This window comes from Drosophila sechellia, chromosome 3R (assembly GCF_004382195.2).
Source record: "Drosophila sechellia strain sech25 chromosome 3R, ASM438219v1, whole genome shotgun sequence".
NCBI classification, from domain to species: domain Eukaryota; kingdom Metazoa; phylum Arthropoda; class Insecta; order Diptera; family Drosophilidae; genus Drosophila; species Drosophila sechellia.
Genome location: NC_045952.1, coordinates 12,349,026 through 12,370,685, shown reverse-complemented (window position 1 = coordinate 12,370,685; position 21,660 = coordinate 12,349,026). Strand labels below are relative to the sequence as shown.

The window sequence follows — 21,660 nt, the reverse complement described above, 5'->3', positions numbered from 1 at the left end:
TTTCCTTAACGTAATTTTCCCAGCCTGCATTTTAGTGTGGCCGTTACGTGTAAAATATTTCTTTAGGGTCGGGTCTCTGCTGTACAAAGCAGTTTACACTGCTTGTCTAGTGGATGCACCGGATAAACTTACACTCATATAAAGGGTCACACTTTGTTGGGGCTTTTAAAATCTTTTATATTATCGATTAAAATTTGGACAGACGTTTGGGGTAGAAATACATATTTCGAAATCTTTTAAGTTGCGATGCAGGAAATGATGAATTTCAAGAATTTGTACAAAGTGCTTTTAGTGAAACAACGAAGCTATTGTTCTTAAAGTACCAAACGCCTTTGATAGTAAAGGAATTGATGTTATTGAAGATATAAAATTTGATAAAGTGGATTCCGCTTAATAGTTTAATTGCAATCAGACTTTGCGACACCTATTGAGGAGAATTTGCAGTATGTACGCATACATTGCCAAACAGAAAGTTGACATTGCATTAACAGAACTGTTGCGCGCTTTGGCCCTTAGATGTCGCTTCACTGGGCACTGACAAATATAGTTGGCAACTCGACCTTACTACTCCTACTCTCCGCTAGGTGGTGTAAACAAAAATTTTACGTATCGTAGCGCGATAATTTAACGAATAATAATAGTCATGAGATGGTTTCATTAAATTTGGTTTAATCTAAAATAAATTTTAAAAAATGAATAAAACCAAGTGTGTTTTTGAGCATTGAAAGATTTTCTTATAACCGATTTCCCAAACATTATTCGTCCGCTTGTCAAAGCGAAATAAAAATTTAATTTGTAACAGGTAATTTATATATATTTACTTCATACTCATATATAGGAAAACACTGCGGACAAGTGAAATTGGTGGAAGAGCCAGCGAGAAGTTTAATATAAATCTCTCACAGTGCTGGCGCGACCGAATTCAATTTACAGTCTACGTCCAAAGCTTTAACATACGAAATGCAACGACAGCAGTTAAAATATATACCTCTTATTGTATATTCTACTGAGACAGTGAATGTAGGCTTATAATACAATTATCTGTGGGTCAAACTTAATTGCATATATAGACGAACACATCTTCCCGCCAACGATTATGTACAGGCTGTTAAATGCATACACGTAATCGATATGCACTATTTTGGTGTCTCGGCTGCTGGTTGGTGGTCGTTAGTGAGATAAAGCCCTGTGCGTACCAACTTAAAGTTAAGTGATTAGAAAACTAAACAAGTTTTGAATGCAGGTTGCATCTACTTCAGCATCGGCTCCTCCGCGCTTTATAGTTTGTTGGCAGTTAGCGTGAGGGGTGGGGCAGCTGTGCCTGTGATGGATTTGTGATCAGCACGCTCCTGATCCGAAAGCCAGGCCATCTGCAAAGGATACATGGTTACCAAAGCACATAAGTTTATACACATTTTCAAACCCACCTTCTGCTTATGCTGCTGGGCAGCGGAGTAGCACCTGTCCAGGACCATCTTCTCGGTGAGCAGACCATCCTCGGAGGCATAGACTGCCGCCTGCCAGGACACGCCCAGCTTGGAGATTTCTCGACCCGACATACCCTCGCACAGAGCTGCCATCTTCGAACACGTCTTTCCGTAATCAAAGGTGTCCAGCTTGAACCGCCTAGACGATTATAAAAGGTAGTAAACAATTGCTACAAAATGTTCCAACTGCAAGAGCTCCTGCAATACTCACTTGGCACCCGCAGCGGCAGGCTGCAGCACATATTTGTCGAAGTAAAGGCGCAAGAGGCGTTCCCGTTCCTCCAGGCCAGGCAGCGTGAACTCCACCATCTCGTCCAGACGATCGTTGATGGCATAATCAAACTGCTCGGGAGTGTTGGAGGCCAACACAAGCATGAACTTGGGATTCTGCTCGGAAGTGCGGTACAGGAAGGCGTTCAGGGCAGCACGCAGGTCCTCCGAAATTTTCTCAGAAGAACGTTTGCGTAAGAATGCATCCGCTTCGTCCACGAAGAGCAGCAGTCCGCGGCGTGAGGTGTGCGACCAGTCGAACACCTTGTGGATGGCGGTTACGCCCTCCTTGCCCATGGGCGCCACATCGCCACCGGTCATGATGGCAAAGTCCATGCCAGAGTGCTCGGCCAGCTTCTTGGCGAACATGGTCTTGCCCGTTCCTGGTGGGCCGTGCATCAAAACGTTCCTGTACAAGCCCCTGTTGATACGTGTGTTCTTTGTGGCGATGGCAATGTCACGAAGCCGCTCCTCCAGCTTCGGATTTAGCACAACGCCCTGCAGGGCATCGGTCGGCTTGGCGCGCAGCCTGTTCAGGTAGTGCAGCGGGTTCTTAAGGGCGTCCAGGAAAGCGAAGCGGGAAGTCTCGCCAACTAACGTAGGTTTACCAATGCGCGCCTCCACATATCGAGAGACCACTCCAGTGGCGCCCTTGGCCGTGTACACACCCAGGGCCAACAACGAAAGTCCTCCGGCGGCGGTCAGCACCTTGTCCCAGTCGGTGAGCATAGCCTCAGCACCGGCACCGATGACAGTACCGGCGGTTCTGTGGATAAGTAATACAAAATCAGTTATTTCATCTTGCCTAGTTTGGGGTATTACTCACTTGATGCCCTCCAGTACGGTTGTTCGATGCTCCTGCGCCTTGAGACGGATCTTCTCCAAATTGATATCCCGGTTCTCGCGATCCACTCGTGCCTTGGCCCGCAACTCGTGTTCCAGAAGCTTAAGCCGGTTCTTCTCCTTCATCTCGATCTCGTGCTCGATGGTCTGGCGCCGCATGGCCTCTTGGCGCTGGACGCTCTCCTCCTGCTTGCGCAGGTTTTCCTCCTGTACTCGCTGCTGCTGCAACAGCTGATCCTCATACCGCTTGCGGGACAGCTGATCCTGGTACTGGGCACGCTGCTGCTGCTGCTTGGTCTCCTCGATGAGAGTTTTGCGGCGCTCCTCGTGGTCGATGCGCTTCTGCTCGACCTTGGCCTGCTCTATATGGGCCTCGTACTCCTTGACCTTGGTGTTGTACTCCGTTTGCCGGGTGGCCTCCTGCATCTTGGAAAGCTCGAGGGCCTCCCGGGCGTGTTCTGCACAAGATTAACATGGGTTATAGACATGAACTCTGACGCATACGCACGCTGTGATAGCGTGGCGCATGTCGGTTATGCAATTGGCTAATAAAATTTTGTTTGCTTACTTGAACGCTCCAGGGTTTTGGCAGCATCCGCTGCACGTTCCAGCGCCGACGAATCGAAGCGGTACGCTTCCATGGCTTTGCGCTCCGCCCGGCTCAGTTGCGAATCACCGGACTTTTCGCCGGCCGTCCTGCCCTCCGGATCGGCAGATCCTCCTCCATCCGAAAAGCCGGCGGTCTGATCCGGCTGCGGCTGTTGGCGGTTCCTGCCCAAAAGCCACGACATTGTCCTAATACGTTGGCTTGCGCTTCTCGCGCTTTTCACTCAGTGTATGGGAAAAAAAAAACAATCTAGAAAATATTACGAAATTTAGACAGCTTTCGCTTGACAACGTGATTCTAACTACTGTGCAGCGTTGCCAGATTCGGTAAGTTGGAGACGGACAAATTGGTATCAAGCTATAAATACATCGATATATTTTTTAAAAATGTGTGCTTTTTTGTTGAATTTATGAAAGGAGCTTTTCAGCACTTTTTGGTAAGTTAAAAAATAAAATAAAAAAATTAGCAGTGGTGAATTTGGAATTCGAAAACAGCTGTTCGTGGTGAACAAAGATTGTAAACAATTAGGATTCAACGTTTGCGTTTGTTTGATTTCCCGGCAATTTAAGTTGTCCAGACGAGTCCACCATGTTCGAACGCAACCAGAAGACCATCTTTGTGCTGGACCACACCCGATACTTTAGCATCGCCAGCGAGGAGTACATCTCGATGGACTTCCTAAAGGGAAAACCATCTGGAGACGGCGGCGCAACAGGAGCGGCGGGAAATGCAACCGGCAGCGGTGGATCCCAATTCAGCAAGAGCCTGTGGACATGCGCCTGCGAATCCTCCATCGAGTACTGCCGCGTGGTATGGGATCTCTTTCCCGGCAAAAAGCATGTGCGGTTTATTGTCTCGGACACGGCGGCGCATATCGTGAACACTTGGAGTCCCAGCACGCAAAATATGTCGCACGTGATGAACGCAATGGTAATGGTGGGCGTGCCGTCGCGCAACTTACCCACATCTTCAGACTACTCGGTAATCCATGGCCTTCGGGCCGCCATCGAAGCGCTGGCGGAGCCCACAGATGAGCAGTTGGCGGCGATGGCCGACCTTGGGACCGACGAACTATCGCGCATTCCCAACAAGGGTCGCGTCATCTGCATCACTTCAGCGCGTGACAATACCAGCATGAAAAGCCTGGAGGACATCTTTAACACAGTGCTGGTGCAGCAGAACACCCTAGCAGCGCCGCCCGCCAAGAAGGGACTGATCATCGACCATTGCCATTTAGTTATCCTCAACATTGTGCCGCTGGGCGTTGAATCGTTGGTCACCAATCGCAGCCTGCTCAAGATCTCGCCGCTGCTGGATGTCGAGATCCACACAGTCAGTGCCCCGGATATTTCCTATAAGCTGACGCACCTCATACTGAACCATTATGACCTAGCTAGTACCACGGTGACTAACATACCCATGAAGGAGGAGCAAAACGCCAACTCCAGCGCCAACTACGATGTGGAAATCCTGCACAGCCGCAGGGCCCACTCCATCACCTGTGGCCCAGATTTCAGTCTACCCACGAGCATCAAGCAAGGTGCCACATACGAAACAGTGACTCTTAAGTGGTGCACACCGCGCGGTTGCGGCTCTGCAGATCTACAGCCCTGCCTGGGTCAGTTCCTCGTGACACCGGTGGACGTCACCTCGCGGCCCAGTTCCTGCTTGATTAACTTTCTGCTTAACGGACGGTCAGTCTTGCTGGAAATGCCGCGCAAGACCGGCTCGAAGGCCACCAGCCATATGCTGTCTGCTCGCGGTGGCGAGATCTTTGTGCACTCCCTGTGCATCACGCGCTCCTGCATGGATGAGGCTCCATCAATTACTGATGGCCCTGGAGGACGTGTCTCGGACTATCGCACCGCCGAACTTGGTCAACTGATCAAGATGTCGCGCATGGTTCCGCTCAAGGTTAAGGATCCATCTGCTCCGCCTTTGACGCGCAGGTTGCCTCGCTACTTTCCCCTGACTACCAGCTCTTCGATTCTATTCCACCTACAGCGCCACATCAGTTGGCTTTCGCATTTTCTCCATCTTTTGGTTAAGGAGGACATGGATAAGCAGGACGAGGTGCGGTGCCAACAGCACATTCACGAGCTGTACAAAAGCGCCTCGCGTGGCGATGTTCTACCATTTACCCACACCAATGGAGCAAGGTAAACAATTTATAGACAACTTTTATATATTTCGATTTTTTTATATTTATAAACCTCATTTTAGACTAAAGCTTTCCAAGGCCAAAGACCAGTACCGCTTGCTGTATAGGGAACTGGAGCAACTTATCCAACTAAATGCCACCACAATGCACCATAAAAATCTGCTGGAAAGCCTACAGAGTTTGCGAGCCGCATACGGCGATGCCCCGCTGAAGTCGGAACCTGGAGCAAGTCTCCTGCGCTCTTTCACGGAATCCCCACTCTCTCCCGAACGGCTCGAGCCCATCAGTAGCGTCGGTGCTAGTGGCAGCAGCAACTCCAATAGCCTTCTCAAGGCGAGCAAGCGTCGCATGTCTAGTTGTGGGCAAAGGTATTTTGTATTTCTTAATAGAATCCTTAATAATACTCACCCGATATTTATCCCCAGATCCCTGCTAGATATTATATCCTCAGCAGAGCGAAGTCAGTCCAACAAACGATTGGATTTCTCGGGACGCCTTTGCACTCCGTTGGGTCAAGTGGCCAAGCTGTATCCGGATTTTGGTACCAAGGACAAAGACGCAGTTACGACGGGTGCCAGTATTACGCCCAATGTTAAGGAGGAATCCGTACGCAGTTAAAATGGCACGGAGAACCCCGAATTTAAGATGGGACTGTAGTTTATATATATGAAAAGAAACATAATCATTTCCTTAAACAAAGCTTAGTGGTTTAATAGGAATTAATTTGAATGTTAAATTAAGTATTTTTCTGAGTTTCGTATAATCGCTTCTTTAAGACTGGGACAACATTACTGTGGAAGTCGACATTATAATTCCTTTATTTAAACTGCCTCAAAATTGGATTAGTTTATGATTCAAACTGTATGTTTAACTTAAGCAAATATAAACATGGGCCAATAAGTTTTTCCAAACTTGTGATTGTGATCTTTGGCACGGTAATAAAGATTTTTAAGCCTACTAAAAGCACCCAGAATGCAGATTATGGGCTTTGTAAAACACATTTTAATATAATTCTAAATAAAATTCGTCAATTTGTTAAACGGATTCCGAAATTATCAAAATTGTGGCCAATCAAAGTATCGTTTTTCTTTTGAGTTTTATAGACAAAATTGTATTCGAATGCTAAATTCTCAGATCGAATTTGATATTTCCCAAAATTTGTGTAATCTTTTGGCAATGGCGAACAATTATACCGCGAGAAAAGCGATGCAGGTATCGGAGGAGATGGCACCAGCTGTGCACAGTGAGCATTGTTATTGATTATTGTAATATACAGAGTATTGACTAACTTTTCTTTGGTAAGTTCCCATAATGGTGGGCAATGATATCTTTGTTCTCACCCAGCAGGACATTCGTCGTGTGGAAGACACACGGTTGATTAGCTACAGTCGTCTAGGACCCAACGGACATTTTATTCCCTTGGACACTTCTTCACCAGGTGCAGTTTATGTCCCCCCGCCAAACCCCACGCATTTCTGCACTTTGGATGATCTTCTTCGCAATGTTTCTGACAAAAGGGTCCGTATGCAAATGGACATCGATGAGGATGTGAAGCACCCTGCAAAGTCGACTAATGATACATGTCTTTTTCTACGGGAAACCTCGAACCCGCTGAAGACAGTTGCAAGTGTGTCTACTCAATTGGAATGGTCAAAGAAAAAGTCAGACTCTAAACACCGTTTGCAACTTTGCTACGATGCGGGCACCTCGACATCCGGGTTAATGACAAACACTGGATGCCAGCACTGCCCCAAGTGCGAGACGCAACACTCGAGCTGTCAAACTCAAATGTTTGCCAAAACGCAGACAATTTTGGAGCGCGAGATAAACCGGAATGCGAGTTGCCAAACGAAGGACACCGGCACCGCAACTAGAACTTCTATTGTGAAGGAGCCACAGGATGTGGGTTGCCAAACTCAGAGCTGTCTCAGTGCAAATACCCATATAAAGAATGAACCCGTAAATTTGAGATGCCAGGCTCAGCGCAACACAAACTCCACCGGATGCGGTACATATAGCCACCTATTTGAAACGGCCTCAGCAGAGTCCTACACATCAGCTGAATGTTATTACACTTCATCGGCCGAAAGCACTAGTCCCTGTCCCTGTCAGCACTGTAAGTCACAACAGACCTGCACGGAACAGACGTTGATAGTGCCAATGGAACCTCAAGTTCAGTCGCCCGTACGTCCACAGGAGCATCCTTGCACATCTAAACATATCCGCTTTGATCCCTGCACCCAGGTTAATAATTGTCCTAATTTTGAGGAACCTCATTTCTATAGGACGATACCATTGGGACAAAATCTATATCCGCGAGCTCAAGTCTCCAAGTCAATAAGGAAGCCAACATACGGGTTGGACGAATCTCAATTGTGATCACGAAAAGCTTCAGGCAAAACGCGTCCATCAAGAAACATCAGTAATGCTATTGTTTTTATATCACCGTTTCTCGCAATTTCTTATGCTGCTATATGCCAGTTTTTTTTAACCAAAATTAAAGCTATTTTGTTTAACTTAGTAACATATTTTAGCTACATATTTCTATAACTATTTCAAGGCCTTAAGGGTCGAGCTTTTTATTAGGCGTTTCTTTTTGGGTGGTGCTTCTTTCCCGGTGCCCTTGCGTTTCCTATGCTTTTTCGGCTTTGGTTTCGACTCCTCCACTGCCTGGTTGGCTTCAAAGTATCGCATGGGCTTCTGATGCTCGCGCTGTTCCCGCTTGAGCTCCTCTGGTGTGGCGATGCGCAGGTAGAAATCTTTCAGTAAGAGTTTGAAGTCCTCGAGCAGCGTTTCCTTGAGAACTTGGACCTTTCCATTACCACAAGGCCTGCATGCCTGCAGCTCTGTGACCTTGAAAGGCTTTGCAGCGAATTCCGTTGTGGGCCGCCATACAATGGCCAGTTCCTTGCCTCCGTGCGGATTGTAAAAGAACGCAGCAAAGTCGGAGTATGCAGACTACCGGCAAGAAGAGGGGAAATGAGAATTTTCAAATAATTTTCTGCTTTATAACATCTTACTCTTAGTAGTCCCACAATTCGGGCAATGTAATCTGATCCCGCGCGGGGCAAGCTAAAGTTTGGCTGGCTAAATGAAACAAATGGTGACCCCAGATCGTAGCTTAAGGAGTTCGGCACCAGATCTGGCTTGAATTGTATAACCAGATCGTAGCCCTCGTTGGAAGCTCGAAATAATTGGGCCGGCCGCACAAACCTCAGATCTTTCGACATCAGGCTGGTTTCGATAATCTCGAGCGCTCGACGGGCCAGTCGCGTCACATGTCCAAGCACCCGTTGGCTGGGGGACTGATCCGACGTCCACAATCGTCCGGCATGCTGCATATCGTAGGAGGTGGCCACAGCCAAAGGAGGATAACTCTGACGGTTGCTGCGATAGTTGTGCTCCAGATCGGCAATTTGTTGTTCTTGAGAACGTAAAGTTTAATTATATTATAACATTATTAAGTGATGACAAAGAACTTACCCTGCCAGCTATTGTTGAAGTTAAGCAGGAAGAGCTCTCCATTAAAATCGCTATGGGAAAGCAGCTGCAGGAAACGTATGAATCCAGTTTGAGGTGCCGCTATGGACTGTGGTGCATATCGCTGCTGGAAGAGATGCGCCACCAGTAACTCAGTAGCCATATCAGGCCACAAGCCATCGTCCAGCAGTTGTGTGGCCAGCCAGCGCTTGGCCAACAGCACAGTGGAGCCAAATGCGCTGTAAGTTTGATGAAGCGAATGTAAAGCCCCACTTACTTTGGGTAGAATATAATGTTGACGCTCTAAGAAACGACTGGCTGCATTGTCTACATATGTAGTTATGCCACGCTCAGTAACTTCCTGCTTCAGGAGGGCCAGCTCCTTGTTGTGTGCCAGCTCTATAAGGAAGCAGTAACCTTGCTTGAGTACGAGAAGACCGTCGGCGGATATCACCCAATGAAGCCGGCACTGCGCCTCCAATTTTTCGCCAATTTCAATAAGGAAGGCAGTCTTAAGAGCACGCAGTGCACCAAGTTCAGTGGGCCACTTGCCGCTTTGCCCGAGCTGGATAACCACACGCTGAATGGTGCTTGCCAGGATGCGGTTTTCTACCAGAAGCGCCTGTGGGAGAACGGGCTGCGGCTCGCAGTATCGGAAAATGGGCGAGACGCCTGATATGGAGACTATCTCTAGAGGAAGATCATTCAGCCCGTGTAGTTGACGTGCCAACTCATCATAACATCGGATGACGTGCGGACTAAGTGCCTCTGCATCGGTGTCTTGATCCAGTGACAGCTTAGTCTTTAGCTTATTGACCTTAAACCAAGGAGACAGCTTGTAGACTTGGTCCAACTCGCCGCCTATGTATTGTACTTCCTTGCTGTCCAGTTGTAGGTGATGCTCCAGTAGATGCAGCACAACATGGCGAACAATTAGTCGCTTCTTGGCGGGTGAATCCTGGGCGGTCCCCCAAACCACAGCTTCTGTAATGCTGCCATCCTGAAACCGACGAAGGTTTGACTTCTCTCCCCAAAACCGTCGGAATTCTTCAGCTCCCGCAAGATCATCGTTGGCAGCAGGTCCTTTGTTTAACACCTCGTATGCGTGCTCTGGCTGAAGTATAAGGCCTAGTTGAATATACTTCCCTATAACGGGCGCTTTGTTTTCCACAGGCCAGGCGGCTGTCGCAGTTTCTAGGGGTAGTATGGAGTGGACACGTTCAGCAAGTCCCTTCTTAAGGAGCCTATAATTATGATTATTATTTCTTTGCAAGTTGCCTGAATAGCTTAGTTATCTCACTCTGTCAGTAAATGTAGCAGCTGCGGGTAACCATAATTAGCAAAATCGTACTTAATTCGAGGCTGGGAATGCAGTGTAAGCATTTGATTTATGCATGAATAATTGGAAATCCTGGGGAAAAAATAAAGTTTATAATTGATTAAGTTTATAATTATAAGTAACATTTTAGCTGCACATACTTTAAGATATTATCCACCCTGCTGTACAGTGGACACTTTTGCATAAAGATAAGCGGGAAACTGTTTAGCTTCATGTCGTTTAGTAGTTCCACCGCCAGTTTGGCCTCCTCTCGAACTCTCTTATACAGGTAAAGCGGAATATTTGCGCATAGATTATGCTGGCCAGTGAAGTCTATAAAGCAAACGTCATAGTGTTCCGCAAACTTGTTTAATTCTTCCGTTTGAATGGGATCAACAGCCAGGCTAATGCCTTTCGTCCAGTCCGTGTTCGCCAATTGGTTCCATACAGTGCGTGCCACTTGGTAACTGCTGCTTGACTGATGCAGAATGCGCTGCTTATTTAGGTACACAATGAAAGCGGCCAGGATGTGGGCACCAAACCCACTGTAACCTATATCCAGTTGCCGCTGACGCAACCATACTTTAAGGAGCAGCAGACCGTCCTGGAAATTACGCCTGCTCTTAAAGGCCTTATCCAATTGAGCCTGGTTCTCGGACAAAGTTAGATCAAATAGTACGTTTGCGTTGTAGTGTTGAGTGGAGGGCAGCGGATCTTGCTCGTCCCATTCGTCACCGTAAAACGAGGGCCGAATATTGTTGTTCCAGGGAACAAATCTGCCTGGCTTAAAACTGCTTAACGGGGCAGTGATGAACAGCCGCACTTGCAGATGCTTGTTTACTTGCTTAGTAACTGGGATCAATTCCAGAACCGGCTTAAGCGGGTTGTTAGCATAGTAGTTGAAATTAAACTGATCTTGTGCATAATCTGGGGACTCCATCATCCTCTCCGTCACATAAGTAAGATACAAAGCTCGCTTCTGGTCATAGCGAAGGTTTAGGTAATCTTCTTTGTGCAGGGATTCTTTTGGCATCTCCAAGGCCACATCCACTACAATTTTGGGACCCAGCAATGTGCCCGTTGCAGCGGCTCCGATCAGATAAGGTTCCCTGGTGGGCTTGGAGAAAACAAATCCGGTCGGCTTTTCAGAAAGCTTCATTGGGACTTCCAAGTGGGTTCGCTCCATCAAGCCATCCTTTAGCTGTCGGGTAAAGACCGTAAAGGATTCCAGCCAGTTTTCAATGAAATCTGTGTATTTCTGCTTTAACTGCAGCTCCTCCAGCATTTCCTTAACTTGAAGCTTAAAGAGATTGGAGTGGAAGAGGTTTTGGGTGTCTCGCAACTCCTTCATCTCCTCCAAAGTGGGCGGCTTTACATTCTTGGTATTACCCCTTTGCTTGAAGTTATTCTTCTTTGGTATGGCAGTGGACGGTGGGACACTCTTGGCGATTGGGGGTTTTGGTTCATCAAAGCCATCGTCTGTACTTGGAGCGGAGTGCTCCAGGTCGCTGTGATCCTCGGCATGTGCATTTGCTTGGGTACCTGTTCGAGCGGCTTCCTCCGAGGAGCCCACCTAAACAAAGTAAGTTATAGGCCAAATACTTTCCATATAGATCTAGACAATCTTACCAACTTTCCTGGCATGATGTTTCTTAGTACAAATCGCATATAATATGAAATTTATTTACTTTCAGGAGAGAGAGCTAAACTCGCACGTGTTGCAGATGCGGTATTTCAGAATTCGGTATTTCATTATAGGTTTTTGATGGTCACCCTAAAAGTGGGCAGAATCGTTTTTTAGTCCCAAATCAGCCGCAAAAACAAAGTGTAAAAATCGAACGTAATTATAATTAAAATATTGAAAAGGGATTATACACTAAATAAATTAGGGCATAATATATTGCACGGTACACAGTTATTGAATAACCAACAGATTTAGTCAATGTGAAGTGTAAGTCTCTATACTAATTGCCGATAAATCCTTGGATCCAGGACCAATAAATAAGATAAAAATTTCTCGTATTATAAAAACATATTATCAGTAAAACGCAAAAGATATGGCCGTGGGCTTAAAGTTATAAAGAGTAGATAAACAAAGTTACCGGCTAATTGGCTTCGCCAAAAACAGTATTTTAAACAGTATTTTTATTTCATAAATATGTTCAAAATAATCTTATGTAAAAAGGACTTTGGGTAAGTTCTGCCTTTACCAAAAGTATATAAATTATCAATTTAAAATAAACAGAAAAAACCAATTTAATTATCCCATTTTCTTTGGCCTGTAATCAGCATTAAATCAGCCTACAGTATTTCCCTCCTTTTTCTATACGGTCTTACTCCGTCTTAGTCCATGTATAAGCGTGTGTGTGTGTGTTTGCAGGCAGGGGAAAAAATCGCACCATTTTTCTCGTGCTCTTTTGCGTGCGTTTTTTGGTCTTTCGAGGATTGTTTCGTAGGAAATCAATTAAACACGAGCGCAGCTTAATATATTAAAAGTAGTGAACTAAGTAGTTATCCATAAATTGACGAGCGCACAGTAGCAAATCGACTTGCAAATTTCAATATTCGGTCCGAACGTGTGTAACTGTGTCTGTGCGTGCGTGCGTGTGAGAGTGATGGGTGAAAAATGCGGCGTAATGAAAATGCGTGCAAAACTGTATAAAAGGTAAATCGCCAGTTAAAAGTGGACTAATTAATAAAGCCCACAAGTCGTTCAATTGCGTAAAGATCAAAGCAAACCTTATAAAATGATGCGTTGGCAGAAAGGCGGCCCATTGAAAAAAATATGGCCAAAAGTCGAGTAGTTACACCCTCTCTGCCTCTTTGCCCCTCTACCTTTCTCGCTTTTCTCTCTCTTATTCTCTTTAGGTTTTTGGCCATCGCCGCCTTGGCTCATTTTTTGCATCGAATAACAAAACTTGAAAATTTATAAAAATAAACGAAATCACGTACGGAAATATTTACTTCGACCTTGCGGCCCCAGACATTTTTCCAACATTTTACACGGCGCGGTGGCCGCGGCAGCTAATTGGCCTAATTTTCTGTAATTTTCTAAATTTTAATTCAGTACCATTTAGAAGAGAATAACTTTCATTTCTAGGACGATGACTTTAAAAGTTTTATGTTAGTCAATAGTAACACTTAGGAAATTAAATGAAAATCAATTGAAAAAAAAAAAACAAAGTTAGTTAGCGCTCTCATCAGTGCTTTCAGTGTGACCAGCATGGTTGGCCTAACATACCAAAAGAAATACCGCAGTTTCTTACATTCATTAGTCTATTTACTATTTTTATTATCCATACAGAATGAAAAATGTTTAAATCGTCGGTAATACGAGTTTTTTATATTTTGTATGATATTGTATGATATTTCGATCATGCCAAGTCAAAACAAAGCTTGGAATTAAAACTGACCTTTACGAATACAATTTATTTTATTCAGCGCTTTACTTTTCTGACGATTGATTTAACTTGTCATTTTTAACTTCTTATTTTTCAGATTGCTTTGATTTCCACGATCGTGAGCATTAAAAGATTAGGCGTGATACTGACCGGTTAAATTTACCTTAACTGAAATTTAACTACATATTTAAACAGCAGCATAGTCACTTTTGCCTAAAATGTCATCAAAAACTGGGAGGAAAAAAATCATAGCAACAATCTGAATGAATTCGGAGATTCAGATTTGTTGTCACAAAAATTGTTGGATAAAATGTGCGAAAGTGTGTTTGTCAAATTGTTTAGCCAAAATTATTTGTTTACATAGTTGTTCAGCGTAGCACGAGGCTGTTTTCCTTAATTCTTAACAACATAACACACTCGCCTTGGCTAATTTTCACTGGAAACTGAAGCCGATTAATAATAGGAAAATAGTCCTACGACAAATAGCCCGCCTTTTGACATATGAACACAACTAAACTACCACAACACAGCTCACCAAAAACATAAAATAAATTCGGAAAGTATAGCACTAAAGCTAAAATTTCAAGGAGATGCTGCTCAAATTTCATACTTGATGTCAAACAACGACGCCCCATAGCAACAACAACAACAACAGCTGAAAGAGAAGGAAAAGGAACAACTGGAATAACTGTAAGCTAGGGAACAGAGGGAGAGAGGCAATCTCTGTACACACACCTGTCGTCCAGCGGGGGAAAGAGCAAAAGAGAGCGACGGATCTCCCGTGTGTGTTGTTCGCATGCGCGACATGCGCGGACGCTAAGTGAGTGCGAGTGAGTGCTCGAATGCGTGTGAGTGTGGGCGGTGAGGATAATTCGCTTAATTCGCACGCATCCCACAGATCCTGCAGATCCTCCAGTTTGTTCGTCAAACAGAGTCAGCATTTCGGATCAAACCAATTGCCTGTCAGCAACGTTAGAAACAAAAACAAAAGCAGCAGCGGCAGCCGATAAAAAATCATTATCAAAATTACGGAAAAGCGATCAAAATTCAAGCGAGATTAGCTAGGCGAAATGCAGCGACGAGAACGGCAAGCAAGGTGAGTTATGATTGTCTCATTGTATATCGATTATCCTCCAAATGCATAAAAATTAAAAATTAATCCTACCGTTTATGTTGGCATTGCTTTTGGCTACAGCATTGAAACCCATTCTTGGTTTTCTATTGTCAATCGAAAATCAAGATACGCGAATCTATCCCTCTGGCTTTAACCCTGCTTTTGAATCTGAATCTTTTGTGCGCCCCAGAGCTTTACCTTCCAAGTCCAAGCGGTACTCTAAATTTTGAGTGGAGACCATAGGCTTGCGACATGTTACAACATTTTTTATAATTTTGCATTAATAAGCCGTGCTAGAAAACCATTGCCTCTATCTACGGAAGCGACGCCTGTTCTCACAAATGTTCCATATTCGGTACTATAGTACACTGTTATCAGGCGTAGAAGCGGTTGGATATTTTGATAGCGATAAGATTATGAATGTGTCGGTAAACGCGTGTTTGCAGGTTTTAAAACTAAAAACTTTTGATTTTGTTGGTTTAGTCAACCAATAAAACTAGCTTTTTCCACTTATAAAACTTTTAAAATTATTAACGAAAATAAGTCTGGTTTTAAATAATTTTATTTCGTTTATCTCTAACGTTCAACATAAACATAAATCAATTTCCTTAAAGCTAATTCCTTTTAATTTCCTAGCGAATACTGTACACTGTCAAAAGTTCAAGCAACAGATTTAGTTGTAGCTGCCTTTTTTCCCAAACGATTTTATTTTTAGCAAAGAGATGTTTCTATTTAAACTTGTGTGTTTGATTTTATTTTATTTTCGCAAGTGTTTTTGTTGCTTTTGGCTTATGGCGTCTGCGTTTTCTCGCCTCTGGCACGCCAGCCAAACTAAGAAGAAGAACCATGGGTGAATGAAATGGGTTTCCAATGCAATACATAATACCCACATACATATGTGGGTGCGTGATAGATAGCACCGGTCTTTGTGTAGGAGAGCGGGAAACGAAGTGCACACAACTCACGCACATTGTAAATATTTTATAGGTATTTTAGTTGATCGGCCTCCTTGTGTCAGGCCGACGGAAGAGCCGCCGTTTTAGCCTTGAATGTGGGTTCAAAGCTTTCGTTGCTGACGATTTTACCTCGTGTTCGCTTATTGACATTTCTAGGTTCTTGTCCGGCCCAAGTCTTCCTGTGTCTGTGTATATATGTTTTGGTTTTTTATAGTTCTTTATACATATGTATGTACATACATACGCGCATATGTTTGCCATTGGGTCTTCCCAATGTTTGCTGTCTGCATTTTCGGGTCTTCCAGCTATATTTACTCACACAAAGCACTTGTTTGCTTGTCGCTCATCATGATGGCTACGAAACGGGGACTTCAGGGTGCACTTTATCGGGGATTTACTAGTTGACCTCTGGGAGTTAGGTATATGAGAAATGGTGAACTAGGAAGTCAGAAGACGTAGATTCTGGTCCTACGAACCTTAAAAAACTGTTTGATGACCCGTTTTAATAGATTTAGGTTAAGTAACAACTGGTGGTGATTGAGCCTTTTCTCTTCAACGTTTACTCAACGAAATGTATGAAAAAGCTAAACAGAAATCATGTTACAACATTTATTTTCCACTCCACCGGCGGTGCATAATACAAGAAAACGGAAAGCAACTAACCCTGCTAGACTAACGTAATTTTGTTGCTAGCCAACAAAACAAACTTACTCACACCCATCTAGATATTCACATTTCCACACATTTTAGTTGGAGACAGCGAATGTAATAAAAAATAAACTTTTTGTATTACTATTTATTATTTAATAGCCGAGCTGTTATGACAAGTGAACGGTGCAGGGGCGACGGGGATAACCTAAATTCTCAGCTAAAAACGAGAACACAACCAACATAACGTAGGCCACGCCAGTCTTTCCACCAGTCATTCGTACAGCACAAACTAGCGTTGTTGGTTTAGTATCAACATTTTTTTAAACATGATTTAAAATTAAAATAAGGACGCCTTCCAGTCCATATCTACGCTGAAATAGGTAACATATATTTTTAAATTAGTCAGCCTTATAGTAGAAATTACGGGGAAAAGAATCTCTAGTTTTTTTTTTTTTTTTTTTTTTTTTTTTTTTTTTTTTTTTTTTTGTTCTTTACTTTTTTTTTACTTTTTTACTTTAGAAACCTACCTCTGAAATCATTTTACGATTTATTTTAGAGTTTAATCTAGGGTAGCTTTACTGTAGAACAGCAAAAAGAAAGAAAGCGAGTTGCGTGTGGCGAAAAGTAGCTCCAATAATAATACAAGAAAAACGCTGATGAAAAGCGAACGAAAGCAAGAGGATAATGGCGATGGACTGGGTGACCAGTGAGCGGCAGCTGTGGTGCCCCATAAAAGCAAGGACAAATTGCGGATTTAGCAGAATTATTGTGAATGTAAAGGCGAACACGGCGAAGTAAAAAAGCAAAGCACAAGTGACCAAACATTTGCACACACACATCACGCACTATTTACAGGTGACGTCATTAGGCAGTTGTCGACTGTCAATCGCTTGGTTTTTGTTTTTATGTATTTTGCTCCACAAGTGAGTGAGTGGTTGAGACTGCGGGGGGGTGTTTCATTCTCTCTCGCTCTCTCTCTTTCTCTTTCTCTTTCTCTCTCTCCCTGTGAGCTATTGAAAAGCCCGCACATATTGCTCATAGTGAAAGAAAACTGGGTGGTACAAAATTAAATAGTCTATAGCCTTTACAAATTAATTTCTTTTAGTAATTAATAAAAACCGGTTTAATTTCAGACTTTGTTTTATCACATTTCCCTTAAATATTTTATAAGAGTATCGAAATAACCAAAATGATAAATAATTAGATTAGTGTACTTCATTAACGTAAGTGCTAAGTGTTTTTTAATTTCACTTATCAACTATTAAAATAATCGTAAGCTCTGTTAAAGACTTATAAAAAAATATCAGATGAAGCTGTAGTAACTCTCTTTTGTTGTGCTCAAGGAAATGCTTTTCACTTGGCTGGTTTACCTGTGTCTTAGATGAATGCTAAAACAAGAAAAAAAAACTACTACTGAAATGCATGAAGAGCAACGTCAGCAAAAAGCAGGAAAACAGAAAAACCAATATTGCGAAAATTTCTTCTAATTAAATTAGATTCTCGATTTCCGTAAGGGAAACGAGGGAAATGAAAGGTGAGGGAGTGCACGTGGGCGAAAGTAAAAGCCTGTCAAACAAATCGATAGGATTTCACATACAAACAGCTGACACTAAGCTTTAACGGTGCCTCTTTTTCCTTTTTTATTTTTCCCAGACTTGCGGTTGGAGCGTTTTAAGCCTTTGTCAATGAATCATCAAGTAATTGTCAGATGGTAGATTACAGGGATTTTTTAAATTATGACAAAAGGGGTAAAGATTAAAGTTGCACAAAAGCACACACGGTTTAAAAACTCGATATAAACAGAGTAAAAAAAAACAAGCAAATGCGATCTTTGATTGCAGTCTAAACTTTATAATACGATTAAAAAGTCTTTTAAAATAAAACCCTACAAATTCTTGTCAAATTTCTTGCTCCAGCTCTTGAAATTTCAAGAGCAGCACCATGAAGAAAATGAAAAGGGACAAGTGCTGTTCAACTAACTCAGCTGGCTTAAGTTCGCTTTTATCTTCCTCGGTGCCACCCCTTGAATCTCCGCCCCTCTCCCTTTCTACTTGCGTTAATTTTTCATCTCTGTATATATCGCGGTGTCTGGAGTCGTGGAATTCCTAGGGTGGAAGGAAAAGCGGACAAACAGATTAGACGTGGCTTTGGAGAGGAGCCTAGAAAGATGCTCAGGTCAAGTCTGGGTTTTGTTTGAGTTCCTTTTGTCTCCACCACTCTCATTGCGTTCTGTTCTGTGATTCTTGCCGAGTATTTGTCAAGTGTCTGGGGGTATAACGAATGGAAACTTTTGTGTACTCATAGTCTTCGTAATATTAAAAGGTATATCTATATTTGAATATACAAGTATTCCGAATAAGGTTCATATTTGTATTTATAAAAGTATTTAATTTTTTAATATTCATCAATTAAAACTTCGAAACTGAAACTGATGTTCTGCAGTCAAAATCCCGTACACGTAATAATTTTCTGTGCTGTAGGTATTTACCACAGTAAGATGTGTGTCAAAGAATGATTTCAGTCATTTTCAATGAACTCTAAGAGGTGGCTTTGAACTCTTTTCCCCTCTCTCTTTGTCCTTCTCCTTCGCCGCAAGATTGTCAGTCATGTGTGTAATTCGTCTACTTTACACTCATGTCTACTGATAATTAAGCACCAACTGGTTTTTCCTTGTGCCATTGATTTTGTTCTTGTATTCGCCTCTTGGGTTTCCACTCATAATTGTTTTTAATTTTCGAAAACAAATAAATGTCGTTGAAACAGCAAACATAAATTACATTTTAATTAATTAATTGCTGGACACCAAAAGAAATCCAAAAGCAACAGTAAAACTCACAGAAACGCACTGTTAATTTTACAGACATCCCCAGCTATCGCCGCCTCTGTCGCTCCTCTGCAATTGGGGTCAAATGCGTTGTCGCATATCAACTGCAGCAACCTCTGAGCGAGACAAAGAATCGGAGAGAGGGAGCTCAATTAACCCAAAGTCGATGTTGTTGCTCGAGTTTTGTTTTTGCAGTTTCATTTTGATAATTACACCACCAGCTGGGTATATCGACATGCAGTTTAAAGAAAATTATTTGATTGAAGGTTAAGTCTCTTGAGAGCCTTAACTAAATATTTAATCATTTAATTATTACCGGCGGCGGAATCGATATCTAGTATAGCAAGATAGTGGTGTACGTTTACTCGTGTACGCTTTAAAAATAAATCTGTAATTGGTTTTTCCAGATTTTTAGAGCGTTTCCTTTAAATTTTGGAGATGTTATGTTGAAATGTAATGCTAATTATTAAGAAATAACTAGTTCGTTAATACGATGTGTAGATATGATATAAACGAATTTACATGGATAAATGCGTTCAACCTTATCGAGTCCACTGTGGCTATTTCAGGCGACTTCTGCTAACAGACTCTGTTACGGCAGCCAGGCATACAGCTTATCGCTGTTCAGGCATGGCACTGCTGTATGAGTCACTCCCTCACTCACACCCCTTTTCTCTGACTCGCTCTCGATGGTAAAAAACTTCACAGTTGCGACTGCGCTTCAAAGAAATCCCATTGAGCCAAAGCCGGAGACCATACCCTCTCTTACCGGCTTGGTTCACTTATTCCGATTTTCGTTCTCTGTTCGCCGTGCTCAATTCTCCAACTCATTTTGGGGTCTCTGTGTGTTTGACAGGTGCGTTTTGTTTGTGTAACGAGTTTGCTCGCGATAGTTTCTCGGCCTCTGACGCATGAACGCTATCTGTCTCTGTCGCACGTCATTATCAGTTTGTCGCTCGCTCTCGCAGCTGGCTGTTGTTGTTGCTTTTCTCCCTGTACAGGGACAAGAACAGAAACAACAACATCAACCAGCAGCGGCATGAACAATAATTACATACAAATACAAACTGCTCAATTGCCGCATTTTCACACGCTCACAAGTGTTTTAGTCCGCTCTCTCAATCACAAGCTTTTGTATCTCTCTTCTCCCAACACAGAGAAAAATTCAGCCTAATAACGTAGTCAAGGTACTAATCAGAAGCTTATGAACCTTTCAAATAAAAATGAATATTTTCATTTCATACAACCGATTACAAAAGAAAAGAATCCATTTACTTTGTTACTGAGAATGTTATAATCTCTCAATTGATCTTCATGATCTACCATAATTTCTCTACGTGTGTGTTTAATTTTACGCTCTCTCCTTCTCTTCCGCTGGCTTCGGCATCGTGTGTTCTTTGCGCCGGAGCTCACTTGATTTTCGATCGCTCGGCGCGGCAGTTGTCATTCCGTCTCCTCCTCCGCCGTATCATTGTTTTCGCAATCGCAGCTCTCTCGCAAATCTGACGGTGCGCTGCGGGTGTGCAGTACATATACTTGTGAGAACTTGTGGTGTGTGTTATACGCGTTAATCGCTTTATCGCTGTGACGTTGAATAAATTGTGTTTGCTCCAGTTTCCTTTCGAAATAAATTTCAATGCAGTGTAGCCACGTTTTTTATTCGCTCTTGTTGCGCTCTGATGCGTGAGTGTGTGTCAAAAGTTGGAGAATAAAATAAATAATGGCCTGGAACATAACAGAAAAGAGTTGTGGCTGTCAAACTGTTGCTAAACACCTCTTATCTCAATCTTCTTTGACTTGACAGTCTGCCCACAACTGGAAAATTATCTATCCTCTCTTCTCGCTCTGTTATGTATGTGTGTGTTTGTGTATCTTCTAGTTTTTTGAGTCAGCTGTCTGTGCTTTATTTTTCCATCTCCTGCACAGCTTTAACGAGTTTGGTTTTCCCCCTTCCTGTTAATGTTTTTTTTCGTTCAGTACTATTCTTAGCTCGCTCGCACTTTTCTTCGTTTTGCTGCACACTTTGTTTACTGTTGCTGTTTCTTTTGCTGCTTTGGAGCTGCCTGTTTGTACACCGGCAACATAAACTGGTTTTTCGAGTTATTTATGACTTTTTTCCACAATTTATTTTGCCTGCCTTTTTGGTATCTGTATCTGCTGCGGCCTTCTCCCTCTTTCTCTCTCACTCTCTCCCTCTCGCACTCCTTTGTTTTCAGACTTTTGACCTGCAAAAGAAAAGTAACTAAACAAAAAAGTGTTTAAAATCAGTTTGTTGGGGGCGCTTGGGTCTCCGGCTTGGCATTAATTTCGTAATGTGGCGAAAGCTGAGCGGATTTCTCATACATTGCTGCATATTTTCTGATCGTTCCCTTCCTTTCATACTTCTCTCCCTTTCCCGATCGCACACACATGCATATAGAAAGACAAAGCGCAGCGGATATGGCAAATTAAAAACATTTTCCAGTTGGGATTTAATAATAGTACGAAATGAGCAAACACAAAAATACTTGTAATAAAAATTTTGATACCGAAATGTGTAGAGTGTAAA

At 43.0% G+C, this 21,660-nt stretch overlaps 5 protein-coding genes and 1 long non-coding RNA gene across 9 annotated transcripts in view; 3 read left to right on the top strand and 3 right to left on the bottom strand.

The window, feature by feature from the left end:
- Positions 1–792: 792 nt before the first annotated feature.
- LOC6616916 (ATPase family AAA domain-containing protein 3A homolog) lies at positions 793–3,520 on the bottom strand. The gene is made up of 5 exons (XM_002041210.2): positions 3,169–3,520; positions 2,584–3,058; positions 1,699–2,523; positions 1,428–1,626; positions 793–1,370 (listed from the first exon to the last, which is right to left on the bottom strand). Exons 1-5 carry the CDS (start codon positions 3,389–3,391, stop codon positions 1,278–1,280), a joined length of 1,815 nt encoding a protein of 604 aa, XP_002041246.1. The 5' UTR covers positions 3,392–3,520; the 3' UTR covers positions 793–1,277.
- A 186-nt stretch (positions 3,521–3,706) lies between these two features.
- On the top strand, positions 3,707–6,368 carry LOC6616915 (protein asunder). Its single transcript, XM_002041209.2, has 3 exons — positions 3,707–5,366; positions 5,431–5,736; positions 5,794–6,368. Exons 1-3 carry the CDS (start codon positions 3,796–3,798, stop codon positions 5,984–5,986), a joined length of 2,070 nt encoding a protein of 689 aa, XP_002041245.1. The 5' UTR covers positions 3,707–3,795; the 3' UTR covers positions 5,987–6,368.
- Positions 6,369–6,443: 75 nt separating this feature from the next.
- Positions 6,444–7,847, top strand: LOC6616914. Its single transcript, XM_002041208.2, has 2 exons — positions 6,444–6,611; positions 6,672–7,847. The coding sequence occupies exons 1-2, from the start codon at positions 6,488–6,490 to the stop codon at positions 7,745–7,747; spliced, it is 1,200 nt and encodes a 399-aa protein (XP_002041244.2). The 5' UTR covers positions 6,444–6,487; the 3' UTR covers positions 7,748–7,847.
- On the bottom strand, positions 7,800–11,913 carry LOC6616913 (nucleolar protein 6). The gene is made up of 6 exons (XM_002041207.2): positions 11,796–11,913; positions 10,328–11,739; positions 10,149–10,259; positions 8,852–10,092; positions 8,389–8,792; positions 7,800–8,326 (listed from the first exon to the last, which is right to left on the bottom strand). Exons 1-6 carry the CDS (start codon positions 11,832–11,834, stop codon positions 7,919–7,921), a joined length of 3,615 nt encoding a protein of 1,204 aa, XP_002041243.2. The 5' UTR covers positions 11,835–11,913; the 3' UTR covers positions 7,800–7,918.
- A 608-nt stretch (positions 11,914–12,521) lies between these two features.
- LOC6616912 (casein kinase I) overlaps positions 12,522–21,660 on the top strand; it is a 29,699-nt gene continuing 20,560 nt past the window's right edge. The window contains exons 1-2 of one of the 3 annotated variants that reach the window (XM_032722674.1): positions 12,522–12,831; positions 13,665–14,663. The gene's annotated coding sequence lies outside the window, so the exon portion shown is untranslated. Of the gene's footprint in view, positions 12,832–13,664; positions 14,664–20,543; positions 20,664–21,660 lie in introns of those variants that run through there. The other 2 variants (XM_032722675.1, XM_032722676.1) reach the window with 2 other exon arrangements.
- On the bottom strand, positions 15,735–16,336 carry LOC116801678. 2 transcript variants are annotated; one of them, XR_004362163.1, is made up of 3 exons: positions 16,114–16,336; positions 15,882–16,045; positions 15,735–15,822 (listed from the first exon to the last, which is right to left on the bottom strand). It is a non-coding gene; the product is annotated as an uncharacterized LOC116801678 (long non-coding RNA). The 2 variants fall into 2 exon arrangements; XR_004362162.1 differs by having other exon boundaries at positions 15,737–15,822; positions 15,878–16,045.

What these genes read in the sequence shown, in the direction of transcription:
- LOC6616916 (XM_002041210.2), bottom strand. Translation starts at nt 3,391, where the DNA reads ATGTCGTGGCTTTTGGGCAGGAACCGCCAACAGCCGCAGCCGGATCAG. An exon ending in ACCGTACTGGAGGGCATCAA is followed by an intron (nt 2,524 to 2,583) that starts GTGAGTAATACC and finishes ACTTATCCACAG; the next exon opens with AACCGCCGGTACTGTCATCG. An exon ending in CCCAGCAGCATAAGCAGAAG is followed by an intron (nt 1,371 to 1,427) that starts GTGGGTTTGAAA and finishes TATCCTTTGCAG; the next exon opens with ATGGCCTGGCTTTCGGATCA.
- LOC6616913 (XM_002041207.2), bottom strand. Translation starts at nt 11,834, where the DNA reads ATGCGATTTGTACTAAGAAACATCATGCCAGGAAAGTTG. An exon ending in CTGCTACATTTACTGACAGA is followed by an intron (nt 10,093 to 10,148) that starts GTGAGATAACTA and finishes TCATAATTATAG; the next exon opens with GCTCCTTAAGAAGGGACTTG. An exon ending in CTTCAACAATAGCTGGCAGG is followed by an intron (nt 8,793 to 8,851) that starts GTAAGTTCTTTG and finishes TACGTTCTCAAG; the next exon opens with AACAACAAATTGCCGATCTG.
- LOC6616915 (XM_002041209.2), top strand. Translation starts at nt 3,796, where the DNA reads ATGTTCGAACGCAACCAGAAGACCATCTTTGTGCTGGACCACACCCGA. An exon ending in ACCCACACCAATGGAGCAAG is followed by an intron (nt 5,367 to 5,430) that starts GTAAACAATTTA and finishes ACCTCATTTTAG; the next exon opens with ACTAAAGCTTTCCAAGGCCA. An exon ending in ATGTCTAGTTGTGGGCAAAG is followed by an intron (nt 5,737 to 5,793) that starts GTATTTTGTATT and finishes ATTTATCCCCAG; the next exon opens with ATCCCTGCTAGATATTATAT.
- LOC6616914 (XM_002041208.2), top strand. Translation starts at nt 6,488, where the DNA reads ATGCTAAATTCTCAGATCGAATTTGATATTTCCCAAAATTTGTGTAAT. An exon ending in GATGGCACCAGCTGTGCACA is followed by an intron (nt 6,612 to 6,671) that starts GTGAGCATTGTT and finishes TTCTTTGGTAAG; the next exon opens with TTCCCATAATGGTGGGCAAT.